This window comes from Hippoglossus stenolepis, chromosome 14, assembly GCF_022539355.2.
Source record: "Hippoglossus stenolepis isolate QCI-W04-F060 chromosome 14, HSTE1.2, whole genome shotgun sequence".
NCBI classification, from domain to species: Eukaryota; Metazoa; Chordata; class Actinopteri; order Pleuronectiformes; family Pleuronectidae; genus Hippoglossus; species Hippoglossus stenolepis.
In genome coordinates, this window is record NC_061496.1 from 592,386 (window position 1) to 614,435 (window position 22,050).

The 22,050-nt window shown below is 45.0% G+C and overlaps 2 protein-coding genes across 7 annotated transcripts in view; both read left to right on the forward strand.

Annotated features, from left to right (window-relative positions):
- LOC118121592 (receptor expression-enhancing protein 6) overlaps positions 1-22,050 on the forward strand; it is a 719,670-nt gene that overhangs the window by 579,520 nt on the left and 118,100 nt on the right. The gene's annotated exons all lie outside the window — the stretch shown is intronic.
- Positions 806-2,316, forward strand: LOC118121018 (growth arrest and DNA damage-inducible protein GADD45 beta). Its single transcript, XM_035176622.2, has 4 exons — positions 806-1,015; positions 1,160-1,261; positions 1,374-1,596; positions 1,722-2,316. The coding sequence occupies exons 1-4, from the start codon at positions 927-929 to the stop codon at positions 1,833-1,835; spliced, it is 528 nt and encodes a 175-aa protein (XP_035032513.1). The 5' UTR covers positions 806-926; the 3' UTR covers positions 1,836-2,316.

Below are 22,050 nucleotides of genomic sequence, written 5' to 3' on the forward strand. Positions count from 1 at the left end.
CACACACACACACACACACACACACACACACACACACACACATACACACACATACACACACACACACACACACACACACACACACACGAACATCTGCAGTGTCACCGCAGCGCCACTGGGGGGCGTCAGAGACCTGGTGCAGATGCGTGGTGCGGGATGAGACGGTGACGTCACCGTGTGATTGATATGAAACATGAGACATGAGATAAGTTAAGATATAAAGTTATAAAGTAAAACCAGTGAAACATGAGAACATCAATTTGTAGAATGTAAACAGAATAAAAACAATATGACACATGATTGTTGAGTTAACTGCTTCTGTTGTTAATGTTGTCCTGAGGTTTATTATAACGTTATGAAATGGAAAATAACATTTAACATAACCAGCACTGGTCTGGTCATTCTTTACCTTTGCACTACTTTCTACAGAAAATAACCTTTTGCACATTTGTGTTTATAACGTTTGTTCTGATGCACAAAGCGATGGGACTTGAACTGTAACGGTCCGTAGCTCCACAGGGGAACCGAGCACAACGACTCAGAACTCTGAGACGCAGTTTGATTCTGCACTCTCTTTATATTTCTGGATTCTCTTGTGTTCATCTTGACCTGCTGCTGTAACAACTGAAGTGTTGGAGAGGGGGGGGCAGAGAGAGAGGGGGATTCTCCGAACACCCCACGTGGGTTCTCCTCCGTCGGCAGCTCGTTCAGCCAATGAGCGCAGAGTCCGGGGGACGTGTTGACAGCAGCGGACCAATGAGGGCGCGGGGTGTCGGTGACGGACAGAATAAAGCTCCGGGTTTCGGACGCTGGACTCACACTCGGCTCACACTCCGCTGCGGCATCGAACACGGAACTTTACTCTGCAGTTTCCCCCGGATTTGGACGAACTGGATTAACGGTCCACGGGACTTTACCGGATCTTAATGATCTTTACTCTGGACCTGGTGGATTATTTGTCTGACGTCAACATGACTCTGGAGGAAGTGATCGCACCGAACTGCTCCGAGAAAAGGTTCGTGACTTCAGCTCGTGACGCACGATCACTCCGGGTGCAGGGGGGGGGGACCCGGTCCTGAGGCCCGTGCGGGTGCATGTTTCAGGTGTCACGACCGGTGTCGGTCACGTTTCTAACCCCTGTGTGTGTGTGTGTGTGCAGGATGGAGACGGTGCGCGCGGCCCTGGAGAAGCTGCTGGTCGCGGCCCAACGGCAGAACTGTCTCACTGTGGGCGTGTACGAGTCCGCCAAACTCATGAATGTGTAAGTATCTATAATTCGCCATAAAGACCCAGAATGCATCACTTTACTAACACCTTTAACAGCAGTGTGATGATACGTGAACTGACCCCCCCCCTCTGCTCGTGCCCCTCAGGGACCCGGACAGCGTGGTCCTGTGCGTGCTCGCCACCGATGAGGAGGATGAAGATGACATCGCGCTGCAGATCCACTTCACGCTGCTTCAGGCGTTCTGCTGCGACAACGACATCAACATCATGCGCGTGTCCGGCGTCAGGAGGCTCGCTCACGTGCTGGAGGAGGACACCGAGGACAGTAACGGGAACGAGCCCCGGGACCTGCACTGCATCCTGGTCACGGTAAGTCCATGTGCCACTGAGTTACCTGCTGGTCACCGTCAGTTGAATGTTCCCTTTGATGTCTCTTTGATGTTGTGATGACGGTGCACGGTGTAACCGACCTTCTCCTCTTGTGTTCGGTGCAGAACCCCCCCGTGCAGCCGCTGCAGTGTCCGGCCCTGCAGGACGTCAGCAGCTTCTGTGACGAGAGTCGCTGCAGGAACCAGTGGGTCCCATACGTGGCGCTGCAGGACCGCTGAGCGGAGCCGAGCCAGACCGCCGCCCAGCGGCGAGACACAGGAACCAGTCCGACAACCGGCCTCATGCACAAGAGGAATACCGTTGTTAGAGTGACGCCACGGACCGAACAGGACGAGCCCCGGGGAGAGGAGAGGGAGGGGGGGAAGGACTTCCTGCTTCCCGATTGGTGGATAAGTTGGTCCCGGGTGCACATGATGTCCCGGAAGTGGACCAGAAGGGTTCGGGTCCAGAGAAGACGGGAGAGTTAATACTGAAACGTCACATGCTGATTGGCAGCACCTGGCTGTCACGTGACTGAACTGACCAATGACTGAGGGGGGGCGGAGCTCACCTGAGCTGCAGGAGTTCTGCTCACCTGTCAGAGAGCGTGACGTCATATGTTTTCATTATAAGTGACGTGATGATGTCAGCGGTTAAAAGTGAACAGAGCCAATGAACATGAATTCAACTGTTGTGATCAATAAATGATTGAAGCAGAAACGATCGATTACGAGTGTTTCATCCGGGGGGTTAGAGAGAGAGAGTGTGAGAGAGTGAGAGAGAGAGTGAGAGAGAGAGAGAGAGACAAACAAACACACACACAAATGGACAAAAGTGCCATGCCTGTTTTCTCTTCCATTTGTTATTTTAAAATCAATTAAAATACACACAGAGTACACACTGTACACAGAGTACACACACTGTACACACTGTACCTCAGTGTCTTTTTGTTCAGTCGTTCTCTCTCCACCTCATGTTGAATGTTTCACTTTCCATCGTTGTTCAGATGATTTCTTACAATTTGAACAAGTTAATGAAACAAATCAAAGTCCAGCTCTTTATCAGATTATAAAAGTATCTGATGTGTTTCATGTGTAAATCAGCTGTAAACTGAGCTGTAGTCACATCCTGGTTAAAGTCTCTGGAACCTTCAGCTGCTCAGAACTCACTTTAATCTCCTGTTTGTTCTGGACTTTAAGATGTTAGGGTGTCCACATACTTTTGTCCCCGTGTGAAAGTGAGGGCAGGTCTGGAGAACGCTGGTCACACGAGGAGCGTTGGTGGATCTTCACACCGCCTCCGTCTGCATGGTGTGTGTTCTGCTGCTGGAGTGTCTATGTTTGTGAGGACCTGGTTTTATTAAGGTTCAGGTTTGAATGTGAGTCTGAGAAACTAAAGGGGGGGGGTTGACTTGAGCATTGAAATAACGAGTTCATGACTCAAGTTTCACCATGAAGCTGCAGCAGGTCACATGTTCTGCTGGAGATGGAGATCTGTGAGGCGATAAACTGATGAACTGTTTTCTGTTGCTGAAGTCACTTCAGTTTTCAGTGTGTGTGTGTGTGTGTGTGTGTGTGTGTGTGTTTGAGCTTTAAACTCAGTTCAGCAACCCGGTACAAACGCCAACGGCCTCTACCTGTGATGTCACACCCTGTTGTAACCACGCCCCCTTCGCTCTGGAGGTGACGGGGACTCCGCCGCTCTGCTGACGCAGGTTTGTTTGTTTTGGCAGCCGGCCCGTCCCTGCCGGGGCCTGCAGGGCGGACGGGGCCACGACTCGTCTAAGTTTAAGATAAATTCCTCCAGGTAACGGACAGCTCAGCCAATCAGCTGCCAGGATACGGTTTGTGTGCATATTGCAATGGCAGCAGTGAGCCCAGTGTGTTGAGTTGATATTTGTTCATGTGTCAGTCGGATATTTTCTGATTGTGGAGACGTTTGTGTGATTATCTGCGCGTTTTAAAGGATCATTGTGACGGACTGAGGACCAGAGGTGACGACCACAATGACCACGACCACAATGACCACGACTACAATGACCACGACCACAATGACCACGACGACCATCAACTAAATGCATTTATCCCAAAAAGCAAAACCCGTGTTTGTGTGTCTAAAACAGTTCAGCTTTTTGACACTTGTGTAAAACACAATGAAACAGGGTCACAGGACGCTGATGAAACTGATCTGACATCTGATTCAGAGACGTCAGAGTGTGACTGCTCTTTATTTTTGGACTCAGAGGGTTGAGCAGCAGCTCAGTGTCACTACAGCTGATATTTGTGTTCCACAAGCAGGAGGAGGCTCTGCGTCACGTTACCATGGAAACAGATGGAGCCAGAGCCGGCGGTGGTTGTTTGATAACGACGGACACGTCTACACATCGCTACGTGTTGCGTAGGGAAATCCCTCTGCAGCGTCACTGACCATGTAAGGATGAGAGGAGGAAGAGGAGGAGGAGGAGAGGAGGAGAGGAGGTGAGGAAGATGAAAGGAGGTGAGGAGGAGGAGGAGAGAGAAGAAATCATCCTTTAAGTCCTTGTTCATCTCACTGATAACAACAATGACTGTATCTCTCTCTCTCTCTATGAAGCTTCATGCTCGCTTGCTCTCTAACTCTTTCCGCTCTCTCTTTGGGCGTGTCAGAACACACACACACACACACACACACACACACACACACACACACACACACACACACACACACACACACACACACACACTCTCTCTCTCTCTTATGCAACACATTAATTATTCGGTTATAAATATTCATTCATTATATAATTCAGTTTCTGAGGCTTCATCCACACGACTGTTCACAAAGACAACAGTGACACTGTGATGCTCCATGTTGTTCTACGGGAGCTGAGGCTGATGGTGGCTGTTTTCTTCATGAAGGAGGTCATGTGACAGGAGACCAATCAGAGAAGGTCCTGACTGAAAAGAACCAATCAGCAAGAGGCTGTGAGCGTCATCGTTTCCAAACATCTCAGTTTCTGTTCGTCCAGAGTAAAACGCAGCCGCAGAGTTTTCAAACTAAAACGTAACCAGCAGCGTTTATAAACTTCCCTGTTTCATCGTCTCTGAAACGTCGTGAGGACGTCAGACGGATCTGCAGCAGAGAAGATTTTAAATTAAAACCTAGTGGACGGAGTCTTTATCAGTTTGTCTTCACTGTGTGGACAGAGTCACAGACACAACTTCCTCTGTTTGACTTTACCTCTTTATAAATGGATTTTGATTTAAAACATGAAGTCAGTTTGTCCCGAGTGAGCTGTTTAGATTGTGTGATCAAATAAAACCTGAAGCCGGTTTTCCATGTTTTTTCTGGAACTCGGAGCTGCAGTGGAAAAAGAAGCAGAGTGAGAACGGGCAGCGTTTTCTGAACTATTAATATCTGCTCTGAACCACCGCAGCTATTTTTATCCTGGCTCAGGCTAAATTTACAGCACTGGGCGTCTCCCCGTCCGTCCTGCCGCAGAACAGGCTCCTCCTCCTTCTCCTCCTCTGACCCCTCCTCTGACTCCTGGTCCTCCTCCTTCTCCTTCTCCTTCTCCTTCTCCTTCTCCTTCTCCTCCTCCTACTCCTTCTCCTTCTCCTTCTCCTCCTCCTCCTCTGACCCCTCCTCTGACTCCTGGTCCTCCTCCTTCTCCTTCTCCTTCTCCTCCTCCTTCTCCTTCTCCTTCTCCTTCTCCTCCTCCTACTCCTCCTCTGAAAAGAAAACGGAGTTTATACATGAAGCTGCTTTCACTTTCAAACCAGGTCAAACAGCAGAAATATTAAAAAACTTTCGTTATGTTTCAAACTCATGTTTTGATCCATAAACTCTGAACTTGTTTCATTTAGAATAAAATAGTTTGCATTAGATTCTGTGACGTGAACCAGGAAACAACAAAGTGGACTTTCTGTCAAAAGAAAAGAAAAAGGAATGAAGGAAATCAGACATTTATAAAACACACATGATACTGATACATTTCTTTCTTTTTTATTTCTTTTCATAAAGTCCAGAATAAAAAGTAGAAGTTAAGTTCACCTGACGTTCATACAGTGATGTCAGAGGTTAGTTTTAACCAATCAGAGCTCTTCATCAGCAGCACAGACTCAAGGCACAATTACAGACTGTGTGTGGTGTGAACCTCCCATGTGTCACCCCACCCACCCAAACCACACTTTGATGAAGAAACCAAACGTCCCCTCCCTCCTCTGTCCTGCTGCTGTTTGTCTGCAGACCACAAACCAGAGGAGGTCTGAGTCCAGACCGGCACCGACAAACCTGGAAAACCTGGAAAAGACTAAAAATGTGCATTGTGTTTTATTCTGAACAGGAAGTGAGACTCTGGCACGTCGGTGTGTTTCCTGTCCGACGTGTTCACTGATGAAGATGAACTGAACTAAATCTTTGTGTTTGAATCAAACTTTATTGAAACGTTCAGATTCTTCAGATCCTGCAGGAACCAGAGGATCAGATCGTCATGGAGATAATGGCGTCTGCAAGAAGTGGAGCAGCACGTGGCAGGAATCACTGTCTGTGGTTAAACCCGCCACATTAAAAGCTCCCGCCGCCTGACTGAGCCTCAGAGCTCTGAATGAGTCACGGTGCGTTCAGTCGACTCCTCAGTCCTGATAAAGTGAGTCAGACCGAGGGGGTCTCTGGGTTAGTGTCTGAACATCAAAGTGCTTTAATGAGTTTCAGAAACAAAAGCTGAAAACAAATCAAATCAAATATGTGAAAATGGTTTTCACGTGATATTTAAACATTTCAGTAAAAGATCAAATGTTTGATTGACAGTGATGAAGAAGCAGCTCGTTACGACGAAGAACCCGACAGAGACGTGTTTCTAACAATCCTCTGGGATTCCTCCTCTGACTCAACCTGAGGTCTATGAAGCAGGATCAGATATACATGTGGTTATATATATAGATATATAGATGTATAGATTGTGTGAAGCTCTATAACCACTGAGTTTCTAATGAGCTGATTAATACAGAAGGACATTTTCTCTGTGTTTACACATGGTCACTTTACACTATAGTTTGATTTCATTATTAGATAAAAATTCTCGTCTTGTCACATCTTTGTCTTTGAGTTTGAATGAAGTGTCAACTCCGACCTCCTGGAGAAGAGAAGCATCACAAGGTTTTTCTTTCTTTCACATCGACAGAACAGCATCAACACTTCACTGATTTCTCACAGAATCATTCATGAAAACAATCAGACACCATATTTCTGTGTGTAGGATGATGAGTTTGAGAATAAAAACCCTTCAATCACAGAAATATTGGATGAGATGAAGTTTCAGACGAGATGAGCCACAGTTTAACTCAGTGACATCATCACGTCACAGGATACGTGTCAGTGTTTCTGTTGTTAACACAGTGTGTGTCTGAGCTGCCCCGGTGCATTGTGGGTCCTCCATCGTGAGGCCTCTGTTCAGCTTTGTACTGAACATCTGTAAACACCTGTCCTGTCCCCACATGTACACCAGTCCAGACCAGTGTGTGTGTTATCTGTTTGTTCAGCAGAGCCTCGTAAATACAGGAAACCACATCTCCTCCAAAATAAAAGCTTCTTATCGCATACTTTTAATTTCAACAGCTTGTCTGCTCAGTGTGTGTGTGTGTGTGTGTGTGTGTGTGTGTGTGTCTGTTTGTGTCTGTGTGTCTGTTTGTGTGTCTGTGTGTGTGTGAGTGTCTGTTTGTGTCTGTGTGTCTGTTTGTGTGTCTGTGTGTGTGTGAGTGTGTGTGTGTGTGTGTGTGTGTGTGTGTGTGTGTGTGTGAGTGTGTGTGTTTGTGTGTGTGTGTGTGTGTGTGTGTGTGTGTGTGAGTGTGTGTCTGTTTGTGTGTCTGTGTGTGTGTGAGTGTCTGTTTGTGTCTGTGTGTCTGTTTGTGTGTCTGTGTGTGTGTGTGTGTGTGTGTGTGTGTGTGTGTGTGTGTGTGTGTGTGTGTGTGTGAGTGTGTGTGTGTGTTTGTGTCTGTGTGTCTGTTTGTGTGTCTGTGTGTGTGTGAGTGTCTGTTTGTGTCTGTGTGTCTGTTTGTGTGTCTGTGTGTGTGTGAGTGTGTGTGTGTGTTTGTGTGTGTGTGTGTGTGTGTGAGTGTGTGTGTTGTGTGTGTGTGTGTGTGTGTGTGTGTGTGTGTGTTGTGTGTCTGTTTGTGTCTGTGTGTGTGTGAGTGTTTGTGTGTGTCTGTTTGTGTCTGTGTGTGTGTGTGTGTGTGTGTGTGTGTGTGTGTGTGTGTGTGTGTGTGTGTGTGTGTGTGTGAGTGTGTGTGTGTGTTGTGTGTGTGTGTGTGTGTGTCTGTTTGTGTCTGTGTGTCTGTTTGTGTGTCTGTGTGTGAGTGTGTGTGTGTGTTTGTGTGTGTGTGTGTTGAGTGTCTGTTTGTGTCTGTGTGTCTGTTTGTGTGTCTGTGTGAGTGTGTGTGTGTGTTTGTGTGTGTGTGTGTGTGTGTGTGTATGTGTGTGTGTGTGTGTGTGTGTGTGTGTGTCTGTTTGTGTCTGTGTGTGTGTGTCTGTTTGTGTCTGTGTGTGTGTGTGTGTGTGTGTGTGTTTGTGTGTGTGTGTGTGTGTCTGTGTGTGTGTGGGTGTGTGTGTTTGTGTGTGTGAGTGTGTGTGTGTGTTTGTGTGTGTGTGTGTCTGTGTGTGTGTGAGTGTGTGTGTGTGTTTGTGTGTGTGTGTGTGTGTGTGTGTGTGTGTGTGTGTGTGTGTGTGTGTGTGTGTGTGTGTCTGTGTTTGTGTTTGTGTGTCTGTTTGTGTGTCTGTGTGTGTGTGTGTGTGTTACGTGTTATCTGCTCGGTCTGCATTATGCAAATGTGGGGCATCATGATGTCACAAGATATGTGTTATATGCAAATGACAACATGCTGCTTGACCAATCACAACAGAGTGGAGCAGCCGGCCAATCAGAGAATTTGAGACATTAGAGCATTTTATTACAATAATACTTAACATGAGCAGATGAACACGTACTTGAACTTTGACCTGAGCACATTCTCCTTGTTGGTTCCCTGCTGATGAATCCTCTGATTCCTGCAGGTTTCTCTGCTGCAGTGATGAACCACAGATGAAGTTTCATCAACTTTAACACTATGAATCATCCTGAGTATAAATCTGCAGCTTCACACCTTGTCCCCAGGAGCCACATGCAGGAGCTGGAATGTGCTGAGGTGCAGCAGCGATGACTCGGATCTGCTGCAGCGCTGGAACGTGTCTGTTTGCAAATGAGATGCAAACGAGCAGCTGGACGTCAGTGTGTGAACCTGCAGCTCGTTTGCATCAGACTGAAGAGACGAGTCCGAGCAGGACTCTGTCTCCCATCATGCCCGTCACCACCGCTTTAAACACACAGCGAGGTTTGACTTGTGTTTAAATACACAATAAAATCATCATGTAATAAGACATTTGTGTTCTCCTCTCTGACTCGTCCTCAGTTTTGATCTCAGTTCTAAAAGCTTTGAGACAAACTCAGAGTCTTCTTCACTTTGTTGAACTTCTCACTGACTCTGAAGCTTTTAGTGAATTAATCGTTTTCTGATCCGAGTCTGAAGCTTCACGTCTTTGTTCCATGTTTCCTTTGATCTGTTAGTTCTGGTTTCACGTTGTAACTTAGGGACTAAAGAACGTACGTCCTGTCGTCATCACCTACGTGGGCGGAGTCTACCGATACTTGACTCTGATTGGTTTGTAGACGCCGTCTGACGTGGGCGTGCTGTCAGGTGGGGGGCTGGTAGTCTTTCTCTACAGTACTACAGTACTCTACAGTACCACAGCACCCCACAGTACCACAGTACTACAGCACTCCACAGTAATCCACAGTACCACAGTACCACAGTACTACAGTACCACAGTAATCCACAGTACCACAGTACTACAGTACTCCACACTAGTTCAAATGCACCAAATGAACGTCCTCATGGTTCAAACATTATATCTTCGGAGGTGAAGACTGCAGCTTCCTCTTCTTCTTCTTCTTCTTCTTCTTCTTCTTCTTCTTCTTCTTCTTCTACTGTTTAATTCTGTCTCTACGTCCTGTGATTGGTCCAAAAGTCCAAACTATCCAACAAAGTGTTTTCATGAAACCAACAGAACCAGGTTCAGCTGGATCCAGACCCAGAACTCCTCTTCTGCTCTGAGGAACCTTTCACACCTGATGTTCAGCTTCAGTCTGAACTGAAGAGTCTGAAGCTCTGAACCAAACAAGGTGTGAACCACTGTGAGTCCTAAATCTGTTATTTTCTCTAGAATCAGCAGCGACTTTGAACCTGAAGACTCTTCATGAATTTAGTTGTTCAGACATCAGGACTCTGTCACTTCTGTTTCTTCACACAAGGTCCTGGATCAACCAGAGCTGCAGATTTCAGGTCCTCATGAAGCCGTGTGTGTCGGCCGCTCAGACGGTTGTTCCACACTGACTCCACCCGTCTGACTGAGCCGCTGTGGCTCCAGACGTGTGGTAAAGCCAGAGTTTAATCTGCCAGCGGAGGGACCACACAGAGTCACAGTCTGACTCCCACTCTTCATGTACAGACAGTGATTCAGGCGTCTGAGCTCGCTCCCCCAGACTTCACAAATCTGCCCATTTTACATTATCTCCCTTTTGACATAGTTTTCCCAGAATCCTCTGTGAAGCTGTGTCTCCTCTCAGAGCCGCTGCTCAACACACGTCAAAGTCACACACACACACACACAGGCACACACACGCACACAAACGCAAACACACACAGACAGACACACACACACTTTATGCTTGTCAGACACTACTTTTAGTTACAGTTACTGTTTTTATTTTTATTGTTCACTCTTTCCTCTGGTGCGTTGAAGTTTGGTGTTCACCAACACTAATGTGGTGTTTTACACACGGAGCAGTGACGTCACAAGTTGACACAACAAAGTTATGATTGCTCCTGTTGGTCACGATAACTCCGCCCCCAGCCTCTCACAGCTCTTACTTTTAGACCAGAAACAAGTTGGTGCCACTTTGGAAACAGTTTTTCAGACTGAGACTCGGTTGTTTGGATCAGAAACACAAAGAACTGGCTCCAGATCAGGAACCGGCTCTAAACTGGTCTTGGAACTGTCTTGGTGGAAAAGGGTCAAGAGTTTGTCAACCACAGGAACTTTCCTCAGGAAACAGGAGCATTTCCACCAGAACCACTGAGACGAGGAGACGTTATTGGAGCTTTTTCACTTGTTGTGTCCTCATGAACATGAGACATCTGTCCTGTTCCGTCCTGTGTCCGTCCTCAGTCCCTGAACATCTCATGTGTTCTAGTTTTCTGTGACTGGGTTTTGTCTCCTCTGTGGATGTGACACAGACACGTGGCAGAAAACAGATGATCAGCTGACTGTCCCTGTGACCCCCCCCCATGGAGGTCAACAGCTGGAGGCAGTTTCACACCTCGAGTCTTTCAGAGCTGGAGAAACTGAAAACACTGAGGCGTCAAACACACTTCACCTCTGACATACTCTCGACCTCCTGTTCAGACCCGTCTCTGACCTGATCACCTGATGATCACCTGATTCCAGCTGTGATCACCTATATATATATATATATATATATATAATATATATAATATATATTATATATATATATATAGGTGATTATTATATCTATCTATCTGCAGGACATGTCTGTGCTGCTGTGTGGTGGGGGGGTTAGGGTGGGGTTGGGGCTCCTCTGGATGTGCTGTGGTCGCAGCCCCTCCCTCTTGCTGCAGGGCGGGGTCTGTGGCGTGGCAGCTGTGGTTTTGCTCTGGTGGTTGGAGGAGGGTCTTGAATGTGGGTGGGGGCTCTTGTGGTGGGGGTCAGGGGTCTGTTTCAGTCTATTTATAGCCCCCCCCCCCTTAGCGTGGTGATGGGGGTTAGGGGAGCTGGGTGTTGGCCGGTTGATTGACAGGGGGGTCGTGCAGTATCGGAGGTTCTTCATCCCGAGCAGCTCGTCTTCACCTCGTGACTCTGACTCGTCTTCATCCTGTCAAATCAAGATTTCTTGTTTATAACATTTGAAATGAGCTGGAATCACTTTCTTTATTTCAGCCTCCTCACTCCATCCTGACCCCTGAGGTACCCGGGCCTTCGGCTGCATCTAATCCCTGGAACAGACTCTTTATATCAAAACCACTCCGACCTTAACAAATGTTGAAATCATCGATAACGACCAAATTCTTCTGACTGATTTGTGATGTTTACTCTTTATTTATTCTCTGTAATTACACATTTATTTATATTCTTTCAACTCAGCAGAACAACATTAAATCACACACACAGATGGAAGGACAAAATAAATCTAAACTTAGATATCAGCTCAGTTTCTGTGGGTTGAAGTGCAACAGCCACTATAAAAAACTTAAAAGCAGCTGAAACAGTTCAAACCTTGAATAAAGACGATGGGTTAAAATGCAGCAGACGCCGAGTGGAGTTCAGAATGTCGATGACAAACGGGATAAAAGACTTAAAAAATATATATTCTATTGCGTTCCTCCCTAAAACCTTTTGATTACAACATTAATGTGTAAATGAACGACATTGTGAGATATTAAATATATATATGTGTGTCTATATAAATATAGAATAATGGAGCTGTAGGAATCAGATCTTATCTTTTATCTTCTCCTCTAAGATCTGCGAGGCTTCGACAGACACAGTTTTGATGGTGAACCTCTTCCTGTGTCACGTCTCGATCCCGTTCATCGACCAGGAGACAAAACAGGAAGCTGTCGGCAGCTGAACGTCCGTTTGTCACGACGACTTCTCCCTGGACGAGAAATCCAACAAACACCAGCACGTGAGGAGGACGCAGTGAGAAGATCATGAGACGAACTAGAAAATAAATCACTGTCCTGTTTCAGCCTCAGACGACAACTTCAGGGAAACAAATCAAAAGTGTGCAGATATTTTAAATTCCACAAACTATAATGAATCATATTTAAAACAGGAAACGACCACAGCACCAAAATCAGGCTTTTCTTTGTAGAAAAAAGTTTTTCATATTTGTTTCAGTTTCATGTGGAACCCGTTTTGATCATCATGGGAAATAAAGTAGAATATTTATGACCTAGATTTATCATAACAAAGTTACAGTTTGTAGTTTTATTTGACAAAATCATAGTTTATTAGATCAAGTTGTAATATTATCAGAATATTATAGTTATTAAATGTGTTTTCATATTGTTTGTTTTAATGAATCATCATTTTTCTGTTCCAGTTCTTATATTTCTTGATTAATATTCTTCTATCATAATAAGTTTTAAACATGTAACTTGTTATTTGTAGTTTTTTTTATTTAGCCTGAAAGTTTTACACCTGTCCAGAGACCACTGATGAAAATATTTTCTGTTATAATTAATGTGCATGTTTTCTGAGGAATAAACTTTATAATAAACTATTTCACGTCAGAAAAAAGTTTTAGTTTTATCAAACAAGTTAAAACATGAGGACAATATATCACATCGTTAAGAGATAAATTGTAAAATTGTGTATTTTCCAAATTTCCTGAGTTTATTTTCAAATGATCAGTTTCCTTTAAAACAAAGAGAAAAACACGACACTTTATTATCTGATATTGTTGGTTTTATATTTTAAGAGTAAACGCTGTATTGTTTTATTCTGTGTTCACGACATGATGACTGAGTTAATCCTGGTGTTGACAGCAGATGTGAAGCAGTGAAAGGAGGAATATGAGGAGGTCAGATTAGTGACAGAAACAATAAGAAGACAGATGCTTCGTTTCCAGCGTGAAGCAGGAAAATGAAATGAACAGAATTTAAAGATGAAACTCTGAGCAGCTTCCTGAGTTCAGCTCTGCAATCTGTCGTCTCCGCACTGATCCAAGCTGCTTCTCTAACAACAGACCATCAGCTGCTAATTGGTGTCTTCACCCCCCCACCCCCCACACGTCGTCCGCTGGGCCTCTGGTGCAGCTGCCGCCGGTTTGAGACCCACAGCCTGAACACATGGAGAAGTTTCCCTGGAGACTGTGATGACTGTTTATAACTTTGTTCTGTTGTGTGTCATTTATCTTTGTGTCTTTGGTGCAGGAGCTCAAACACAATAAGAACATATGAGAGACATGTTTACAACAAAAACACACAACAGAACCACAGACACACACACACACACACACACACACACACACACACACACACACACACACACACACACACACACACACACACACACACACACACACACACACAGATATTATTGTCACTTGTCACTTCCTCATGAACTCAGATTGTGACTCATCTAAGATAACGTCCTGCAGCAACATTTTATATTTGTTGTTTAATAGTGTTTTATTATAATGTTTTCAGTTCTTGTCTTTGTAGAGAAGCTGTTCACTCAACATTTTATACAGTTCAGCTCCTGGTCTTTTGTTGTTTTTAGATTCCTTAGACTTCCTGTTTTTGGTTGTGCATCATGGGTAACTCCTCCTCACGCTGCAGTGTCCAAGGGTGGAGGACGTCTGGAGGTCGTCTCCTCCTGCAGGAGTTGTGTCTGCTGCATTCCTGCGAGATGACTTGATGGATTTCCTGGACAAACGTCAGATCAGTGTTTCACAGGAACTCAGAGCTACAGAGGCAGGAAGAGGAAAATGTCATGGAGGAGTGTGTGTGTGTGTGTGTGTGTGTGTGTGTGTGTGTGTGTGTGTGTGTGTGTGTGTGTGTGTGTGTGTGTGTGTGTGTGTGTGTGTCACTGACTTACAGTAATCCTCCACAGTTTCCAGTAGCTGTGTTGGTCTCATCATCACGAAGCTGTTGGATCAGGTCAAGTTGTCCTGGTGCTTCTGAACGACTCCATCAGTCAGTTCATGTCTTCACGTGTTCACATGGACACACACTTCAGAAACACTTCATTTAACAACTGCAGCTGATGAAGGTGCATTCAGGTGCATTCAGTCATTTAAACAACACAGTACACGGCTGCCATTAATAAAGTTTCAACCTAGAATCAAACATCATCCTTTAATATGAGGCTAAAGTAAATAAAGTTAACAAAATAAATGTAATATACTCAGGTAAAGTACAAATACCTCAAAACTATGTACCTGTGTTCATGTACAAAACATTCTTTTAAGTTAAGGTTCAAATCATTTGATGTATAAATGCTGATCTAACTAATCTGTCCACAGACTTTTGGCCACAAGATGTTGCAGCTTCACAGTGAGTGGTAGAGCGAGGTGGAACCAGAGAGAGAGAGAGGGGGAGAGTTATGGGAAGTTCTGATTCCAGAGAATCGTCCAGTTCATTCCTAACATTCCTCACACACACACACACACACACACACACACACACACACACACACACACACACACACACACACACACACACACACACACACACACACACACACACACACACACACACTGAGCCAACAGTTTCCTTATTTGGTCACTGGAGGTTGAACAGTTACTGATTTAACCTCTTTGTTTCCTGCTCTGAACTTTAACTCCGAAACAAAATGGCTCCTGTAGTGACAGCATCATCTGGAAATGAGAACAAAAACATTTTTAATAAAGATGAAATAACAAGTTAATATTTGTGTAAATAACGTTATCTAATTTTCTGTAAAGACCGCAAATGATAAGAAAAATAAGAAAGTCGCCAAAATAAGAGCTTTGAGGATTTTCTATTTACGGGACGCTAACTTCTACAAGAGAGAGTTAGTTGGCACGGCAACAAGTGTGAGTGTGTGTTGGACCACAGCCTCCATCTCACTGCACAGGTAACACAATACACAGGACCGTGTGTGTGTGTGTGTGTGTGTGTGTGTGTGTGTGTGTGTGTGTGTGTGTGTGTGTGTGTGTGTGTGTGTGTGTGTGTGTGTGTGTGTGTGTGTGCACGCTCTTAGTGAGTTGGGCTACCACAGCGACAGTGATGTCTCCCATGGTAACGGAGCGTTGTTTGGGAATCCCCGGTCTGCTGCTGATGATGAGGCCACCGGAGGGGGGGGGACACAGGATGACCCAGAATCCCTCAGTGTGTGTGTGTGTGTGTGTGTGTGTGTGTGTGTGTGTGTGTGTGTGTATGGGGGGGTGTTGAGTCATGGAGAGAACTGCTGCTGTTTCCACCACTCCTACTGTTCACACACACTCGTTGCCGTGCCAACTAACTGCTCCTCTGGAACTCAGCCTGTGTATAAAAGTTATAAAAGTTATAAAAGTCCTGTAGATGAAACTCGTCCATCGATGAGGACGTCAACAACTTCTTCTGCATGACGACTGAACAAAGAATCAACATGTCGACTCTTTAAAATATGATTTAAAATGTAATAAAGTTTTAAATGACCAAACAGTGATATTTGTTTTCTTCATTAAACAGTTAATGAGGCGTGAAGTGAACAAGTGTGTGAAGCCAAACTGTCTGAACACACTGCTGTCAGGGCAGACACACACCAGATGTCTGAGCGGATTAACACACACACACACACGCACACACGCATGCTGAGGGACGCTAACGCTAACTCATTAATCCACTTGACGAGTCTCCGTTTAATGAGACGCGTCTGCAGAACAACTGTTTTCAGTTTGTAACTCAGATTAAAGTGAAACCATCAACGCTCTGCTCAGAGGTCAAAGGTCATGTTGTAATATGTTTGTGTGACAACATCAGGATGTTTACACTCAACTGTCAAACCTTCAAAACACACGTTTTCAGAACAGCTGATTTTCTGTTGATCTTATATTTATACTTTTTGACTTCTGTTTCTTTCAGTCTTTGAGCATTAAAGGCTCTAAACGAATCAAATGTATTTCATCATGATGAAGGTTAGGGTAGAAATGAACGTGTTAATTAACTGAGTCAGAATCATCATCATAACTGAGACAAACTCTCAGGACGTCGTTCACACCTGGTTGGGTTCAGAGCTTCAGACTCTCCAGTTCAGTCTGAACATCAGGTGTGAAAGGTTCCTCAGAGCAGAAGAGGAGTTCTGGGTCTGGATCAAACTGAACCAGGTTCTGTTCCAGAGTGAAAACACTTTGTTGGATAGTTTGGACTTTTGGACCAATCACAGGACGTAGAGACAGAATTAAACAGTAGAAGAAGAAGAAGAAGAAGAAGAAGAAGAAGCAGTACTGTAGTACTGTGGAGTACTGTAGTACTGTGGTACTGTGGGGTACTGTGGAGTACTGTGGAGTACTGTAGTACTGTGGAGTACTGTAGTACTGTGGAGTACTGTGGAGTACTGTGGAGTACTGCGCCTGGAGGTGCTGATGCTGCTAGTATTACCATCATGATGTTGCCATGGCAACCAAATGAAGCTTCATTCATTTCCTCCATTCAAACAGAAAGACTACTACCCCCCCACCTGACAACACCCCCCCGTCAGATGCCGTCTACAAACCAATCAGAGTCAAGTATCGGTAGACTCCGCCCACGTAGGTGATGACGACAGGACGTACGTTCTTTAGTCCCTAAGTTACAACGTGAAACTAACAGATCAAAGGAAACATGGAACAAAGACGTGAAGCTTCAGACTCGGATCAGAAAACGACCTGAGACAAAACGTGTGAGTTTTAATCCCTGTGAGGATTTTATGTGTTCATTATTGTTCTGTATTGGATTGTATTGTATTATTATTGTGATATAAATATAGTGAGTGTTGTATGAATGTGAGTTTGTGGAGCTGCATGTTCTTTTGTTCATTATGTTCTTGTGAAAATAGAAGAAGGGCCGAGCTGTGACCAGATAAGATCTTTATTACTGAGCCTCATTGTTCTGTGTGTGTGAAAGGACAGTTCAGTTGTTTTCAGCCTGTGGGTCAGTTCATGTGTCAGTTAACTGTCTGTGCCACAGTGAGATCTCCTCTGACCCTGTGCTGACAAACTGCTGCAGGGGACAAGCTGACACACACACACACACACACACACACACACACACACACACACACACACACACACACACACACACACACACACACACACACACACACACACACACACACACACAGAGCCATTAATGAGGCTGCATGTGACACCATGACTAACCAATCCAATGCATTACATAATGTCAACATGGCTTCTTGTTTTGGCTCCTGACCTGTGACTCGTGCGTCTGCAGCGACTCGACCACTCGTCCTCTGTCTCGTGTCTTAATCACCTGATCAGCTAAAGTTTCAGATGTTAATGATGCAGCGAGACGCACAAACCTTTTCACACTTTTCTGCTAAACTTCAGAGTTTTGATCAAGTTTGATTCAAACTCTTTGCTCAGAACTGATGAATTAAACCACACAATTATTGTCTGTTGATTTCTTTGTCCTTCTTTTATATTTGATCAAATTTATTCCATCTGAAATAAATTGGATAAAAAAACTTATTTCATTTTCTTTAATAATAAAAATAAATCTCAGGACTGAATCTACAAATAAGTGACTGAATGATCACGACTGAAAACAGATGTGAGGTTGTTGTGTTGACTTGTTGGACACTTGAAAACAAGTTAGTCAGAGAAAACAATCAGAAACATGAACAACGAGAACAAAGACGAGTCATGAGACCATGTGACTCAGTTAACCTCAACACAAACACACACACACACACACACACACACACACACACACACACACACACTGACCCTGGCACACAGCTGTGTGTGTGTGTGTGTGTGTTGTCAGACATGTCGTCCTCTGGATCCTCTGCTGTGTTCACACTGCTCCTGGATTTAGACTTTGTACAGGAGCTCAGGAGGAGAAACTGAGTCTCACACGTGATCCTCCAGAGAAGATCCAGAGAACTGAGGAGCTCCGTCTGAAGCAGCTCTCGGGGGAGAGTTAGAGTCAGTGGGGGGGGTTTCTCCTCCCCTCCTTGTATTTGGATCAAAATACGCCCAAGAAAAGACCAAGTCTGCGGAGGAGACTCAGAGAGAAGGTGAACCAGGGAGAGATGATGAGCTGAGCTGAGACTAGTTGTCCAATCAACTCTCCCTGGACACAGAGACACGAGAGACACACGGGAGGAACTGATGGGACAGACAGAGAGACACAGAGAGACAGGCAAGGACTTGATTTATGTTTTCACCTGCGTGTAAAGAATAAAAGAAGCTGAAAAGCAACTGGTTTGTTGTGGTGAGACCCCGGTGGCATCGTCATATGCCAGAGACAGGTCCTTGTCCCTGTGGCCTGAGACGAGGACACCTGGTTCAACTATAAGTTGTGTATTTTCAGTTAGAGCAGCATCTCAGACTTTTAATGTTCCTGCAACATGACCTGTTGTTATCAACACACTAATGATCACTCTGCAGGTAACTAGTGTTTTTACTGAGCTCAGCAAACACGTTTTCTCACCGTGCACCTGCAACATGGAAAACATGCAGAACAATCTGCAGCTCAGCTCATTTCTATCTTCAGGTCTCTGATCTCTCAAGATCAGGTGTGTGTGTGTGTGTGTGTGTGTGTGTGTGTGTGTGTGTGTGTGTGTGTGTGTGTGTGTGTGTGTGTGTGTGTGTGTGTACTGCCTTAACGACAAAGACTTGATCACTGATAATCATAAAATAATCATCAAACACTGAGAGGACGACACAAACAAGGAAACACGTGAATAAAGATGAGTCAGCTGACGACAGGTTGTTGTTTATATGGTCGCTTCCTCAATGTGTGTGTGTGTGTGTGTGTGTGTGTGTGTGTGTGTGTGTGTGTGTGTGATGATTCATCAAGGAGAAGCCCTGAGACAGTGACCTCATCAGCAACATCTGGTAACAGGAGAGAGAGTGTGTGTGTGTGTGTGTGTGTGTGTGTGTGTGTGTGTGTGTGTGTGTGACTGGTTTCAGACGTGTGTTTGATTTTTGTTGACGAAAGAACTTTTCATTTTCATTTCAGCTGAAATAATAATAATACAAATAAATATAGTGAGTCTGGAGATGTATGTTTATATGTATTCTCTGTGCATGTGTGACTTTCTTCAGCTGCTGCAGAAACACTGCTGTTCCTCTCAAGACGTTTTCCTAGAACCCATCAGCTGAGCCAGGCACACACACACACACACACACACACACACACACACACACACACACACACACACACACACACACACACACACACACACACATACAGTGAGCTGAATGCCTGGACTTTGTTCCTCCATCAGTCGGCCCACCCAGGAACCAGGACTCTGTCTGCACACTTCTAGGAACTCCACCTGAACTCTGACAACTGAGGTGTGTGTGTGTGTGTGTGTGTGTGTGTGTGTGTGTGTGTGTGTGTGTGTGTGTGTGTGTGTGTGTGTGTGTGAGGAATGTGCCCACATTCAGAGCAGAGAGGAGAACCCAGGTCGTCAGGGCTCTGCAGCAACAGGAGAATCATTCTTCACACACACTGAAGTGTTTTCATGTCGAACACGTTTCATTGGCTCCTCTGACGCTCGGTCTAGTCACATGACTGAAGTTTGAACAGATTCACTTTGTTCACTGTGAACTATTTGAACAATTCACTATATTTACCTGATGATGAATCAAGGATTGAATCTATGTTGTTGTGGAGTGGACCCTTCTGCAGAAGTTTTTTTACTTTTGGTACTTTGTGTATATTTTGATGCTAAACTATAAACTGTATATTCTGATTATAAACAGATGACATAATAACAACATCTGATTGGTCACATGACTCCAGGTCCAACACACTGTCACTTCATTATCATCAGAGTTACAATACAGACTAAATATGGTGTATTATTAACCTCACTCTCACACACACACACACAGTGAGCTGTGTGTGTGTGTGTGTGTGTGTGTGTGTGTGTGTGTGTGTGTGTGTGTGTGTGTGTATCAGTCGGGGGTTGGTTGGAGGAAAACGTTGGCGCCACAAACGATCATCCTGCTCTCTGGAGGAAAAATGTTGCTGGATTTTTCCTCGAAGGTAATTTAGTTGTTTAACTACTACACACACACACACACACACACACACACACACGTATACACACATGCACACACATGCACACACAGACACACACATACACATACTATAGCAGAAACAGGAAACGCGTGGTGATTGGTGGATGACAGGGCAGAGGTGCTTCCTGCTTCTGCAGAAGAAGAAAAGCTTCATTCACCGTGAAACGATTCAGTGTTACAGAATATCTTCATTTCACCTGAAAGCCACAGACACGCAGCCCTGAGGCCCTGTCAGCGCCCCCTACAGGCTGCAGCGCCCCCTACAGGCTGCAGCGCCCCCTACAGGCTGCAGCGCCCCCTACAGGCTGCAGCGCCCCCTACAGGCTGAACAGTCCTGATGATTCATCTGAACTATAAACGAGTCTTCAAACAAGTTCAAGTCCAGTCATATTTACACACGTATGTATATATTCACTTATCGAGCAGTTTATTAGGAACACATGCATACCTGCTTATTCAGGCAGTTATCAGCCAATCACGGGGCAGCAGCAGCAGGATCTTCATGTTTGAATCTGGACCTGAACGCAGCAGCGGCCTCCTCACACGCTCCTGACCTTGTTTTTATTACTGCTCTCTGACTCATCTTTGACATTATGACTCTACTACAATTCAACAAAGAGCCTTTGTTTTCCAGGGAATCCCCCCCCCCCTGACTCTCTCTCCTTAAATGGAAAAACAGCTTCAGTGCGACTCAGCGACTCTTGTTGTGCTGATTGGTGCACAACACCCTCATTTGTACTGTGCACACACTCACAGCTGCAGACAGATGTTTTGCGTTAACCTCGGCAGGATCTCGTAGAGTCGTGTTGTCATGTGATCGACGTCAGACTCTTAAAGCTGAAAAGTGTCAGTGAATTTCAGAATCTGCCGACACCTGCAGAAACCCAACAACACAATGTTCCGCATCAACACACTAACACACCTGAACACACCTGTCACATGATCATTCACTCCACTGGTCATCATCTATATACACACTGATCAACCTGGAGTTTATAAGAATATATTCATGTAACATATTGATATTTATTTTATATTAAACTGCATCAATTTACTTTATTAGTATTTGCAAACACACAAAGTCTGCATGTATGTAAATGAACACACTGTGTCCACATGTTGCAGGATGAGGTCATTGCTCAGAAATCAGTCTGACATCAGCCGAGGAAATCAGCTGTATGATGTCACACACACACACACACACACACACACACACACACACACACACACACACACACACACACACTCAGTCAGCTGATGTATTTACTGGAATCACTGAGGGTCTGTGGGAAATACAGAGAGAGAGAGTGAGGGCGAGCGAGACTGATCTCATGTGATTGGTGAGTCAGCAGCTGATGACATCACACCCCCTCCTCCTCCGCTCTCTCTGACACGGGATTGGATGAGTCAGAAAGTGGACCGGGCTCAGTCGACCAATCAGAGGGGGTGGCTGAGGATGGAGAGAGAGAGAGGAGGATGATCACATGATGTCACTGCAACAGACACACAGACACACAAAGCACTCACATCACAGACACACAACTCAACTCCTCCTGCAGGTGACAATAGGACATGGTGTT

What these genes read in the sequence shown, in the direction of transcription:
- LOC118121018 (XM_035176622.2), top strand. Translation starts at nt 927, where the DNA reads ATGATCTTTACTCTGGACCTGGTGGATTATTTGTCTGACGTCAACATG. An exon ending in CCGAACTGCTCCGAGAAAAG is followed by an intron (nt 1,016 to 1,159) that starts GTTCGTGACTTC and finishes GTGTGTGTGCAG; the next exon opens with GATGGAGACGGTGCGCGCGG. An exon ending in TCCGCCAAACTCATGAATGT is followed by an intron (nt 1,262 to 1,373) that starts GTAAGTATCTAT and finishes CGTGCCCCTCAG; the next exon opens with GGACCCGGACAGCGTGGTCC.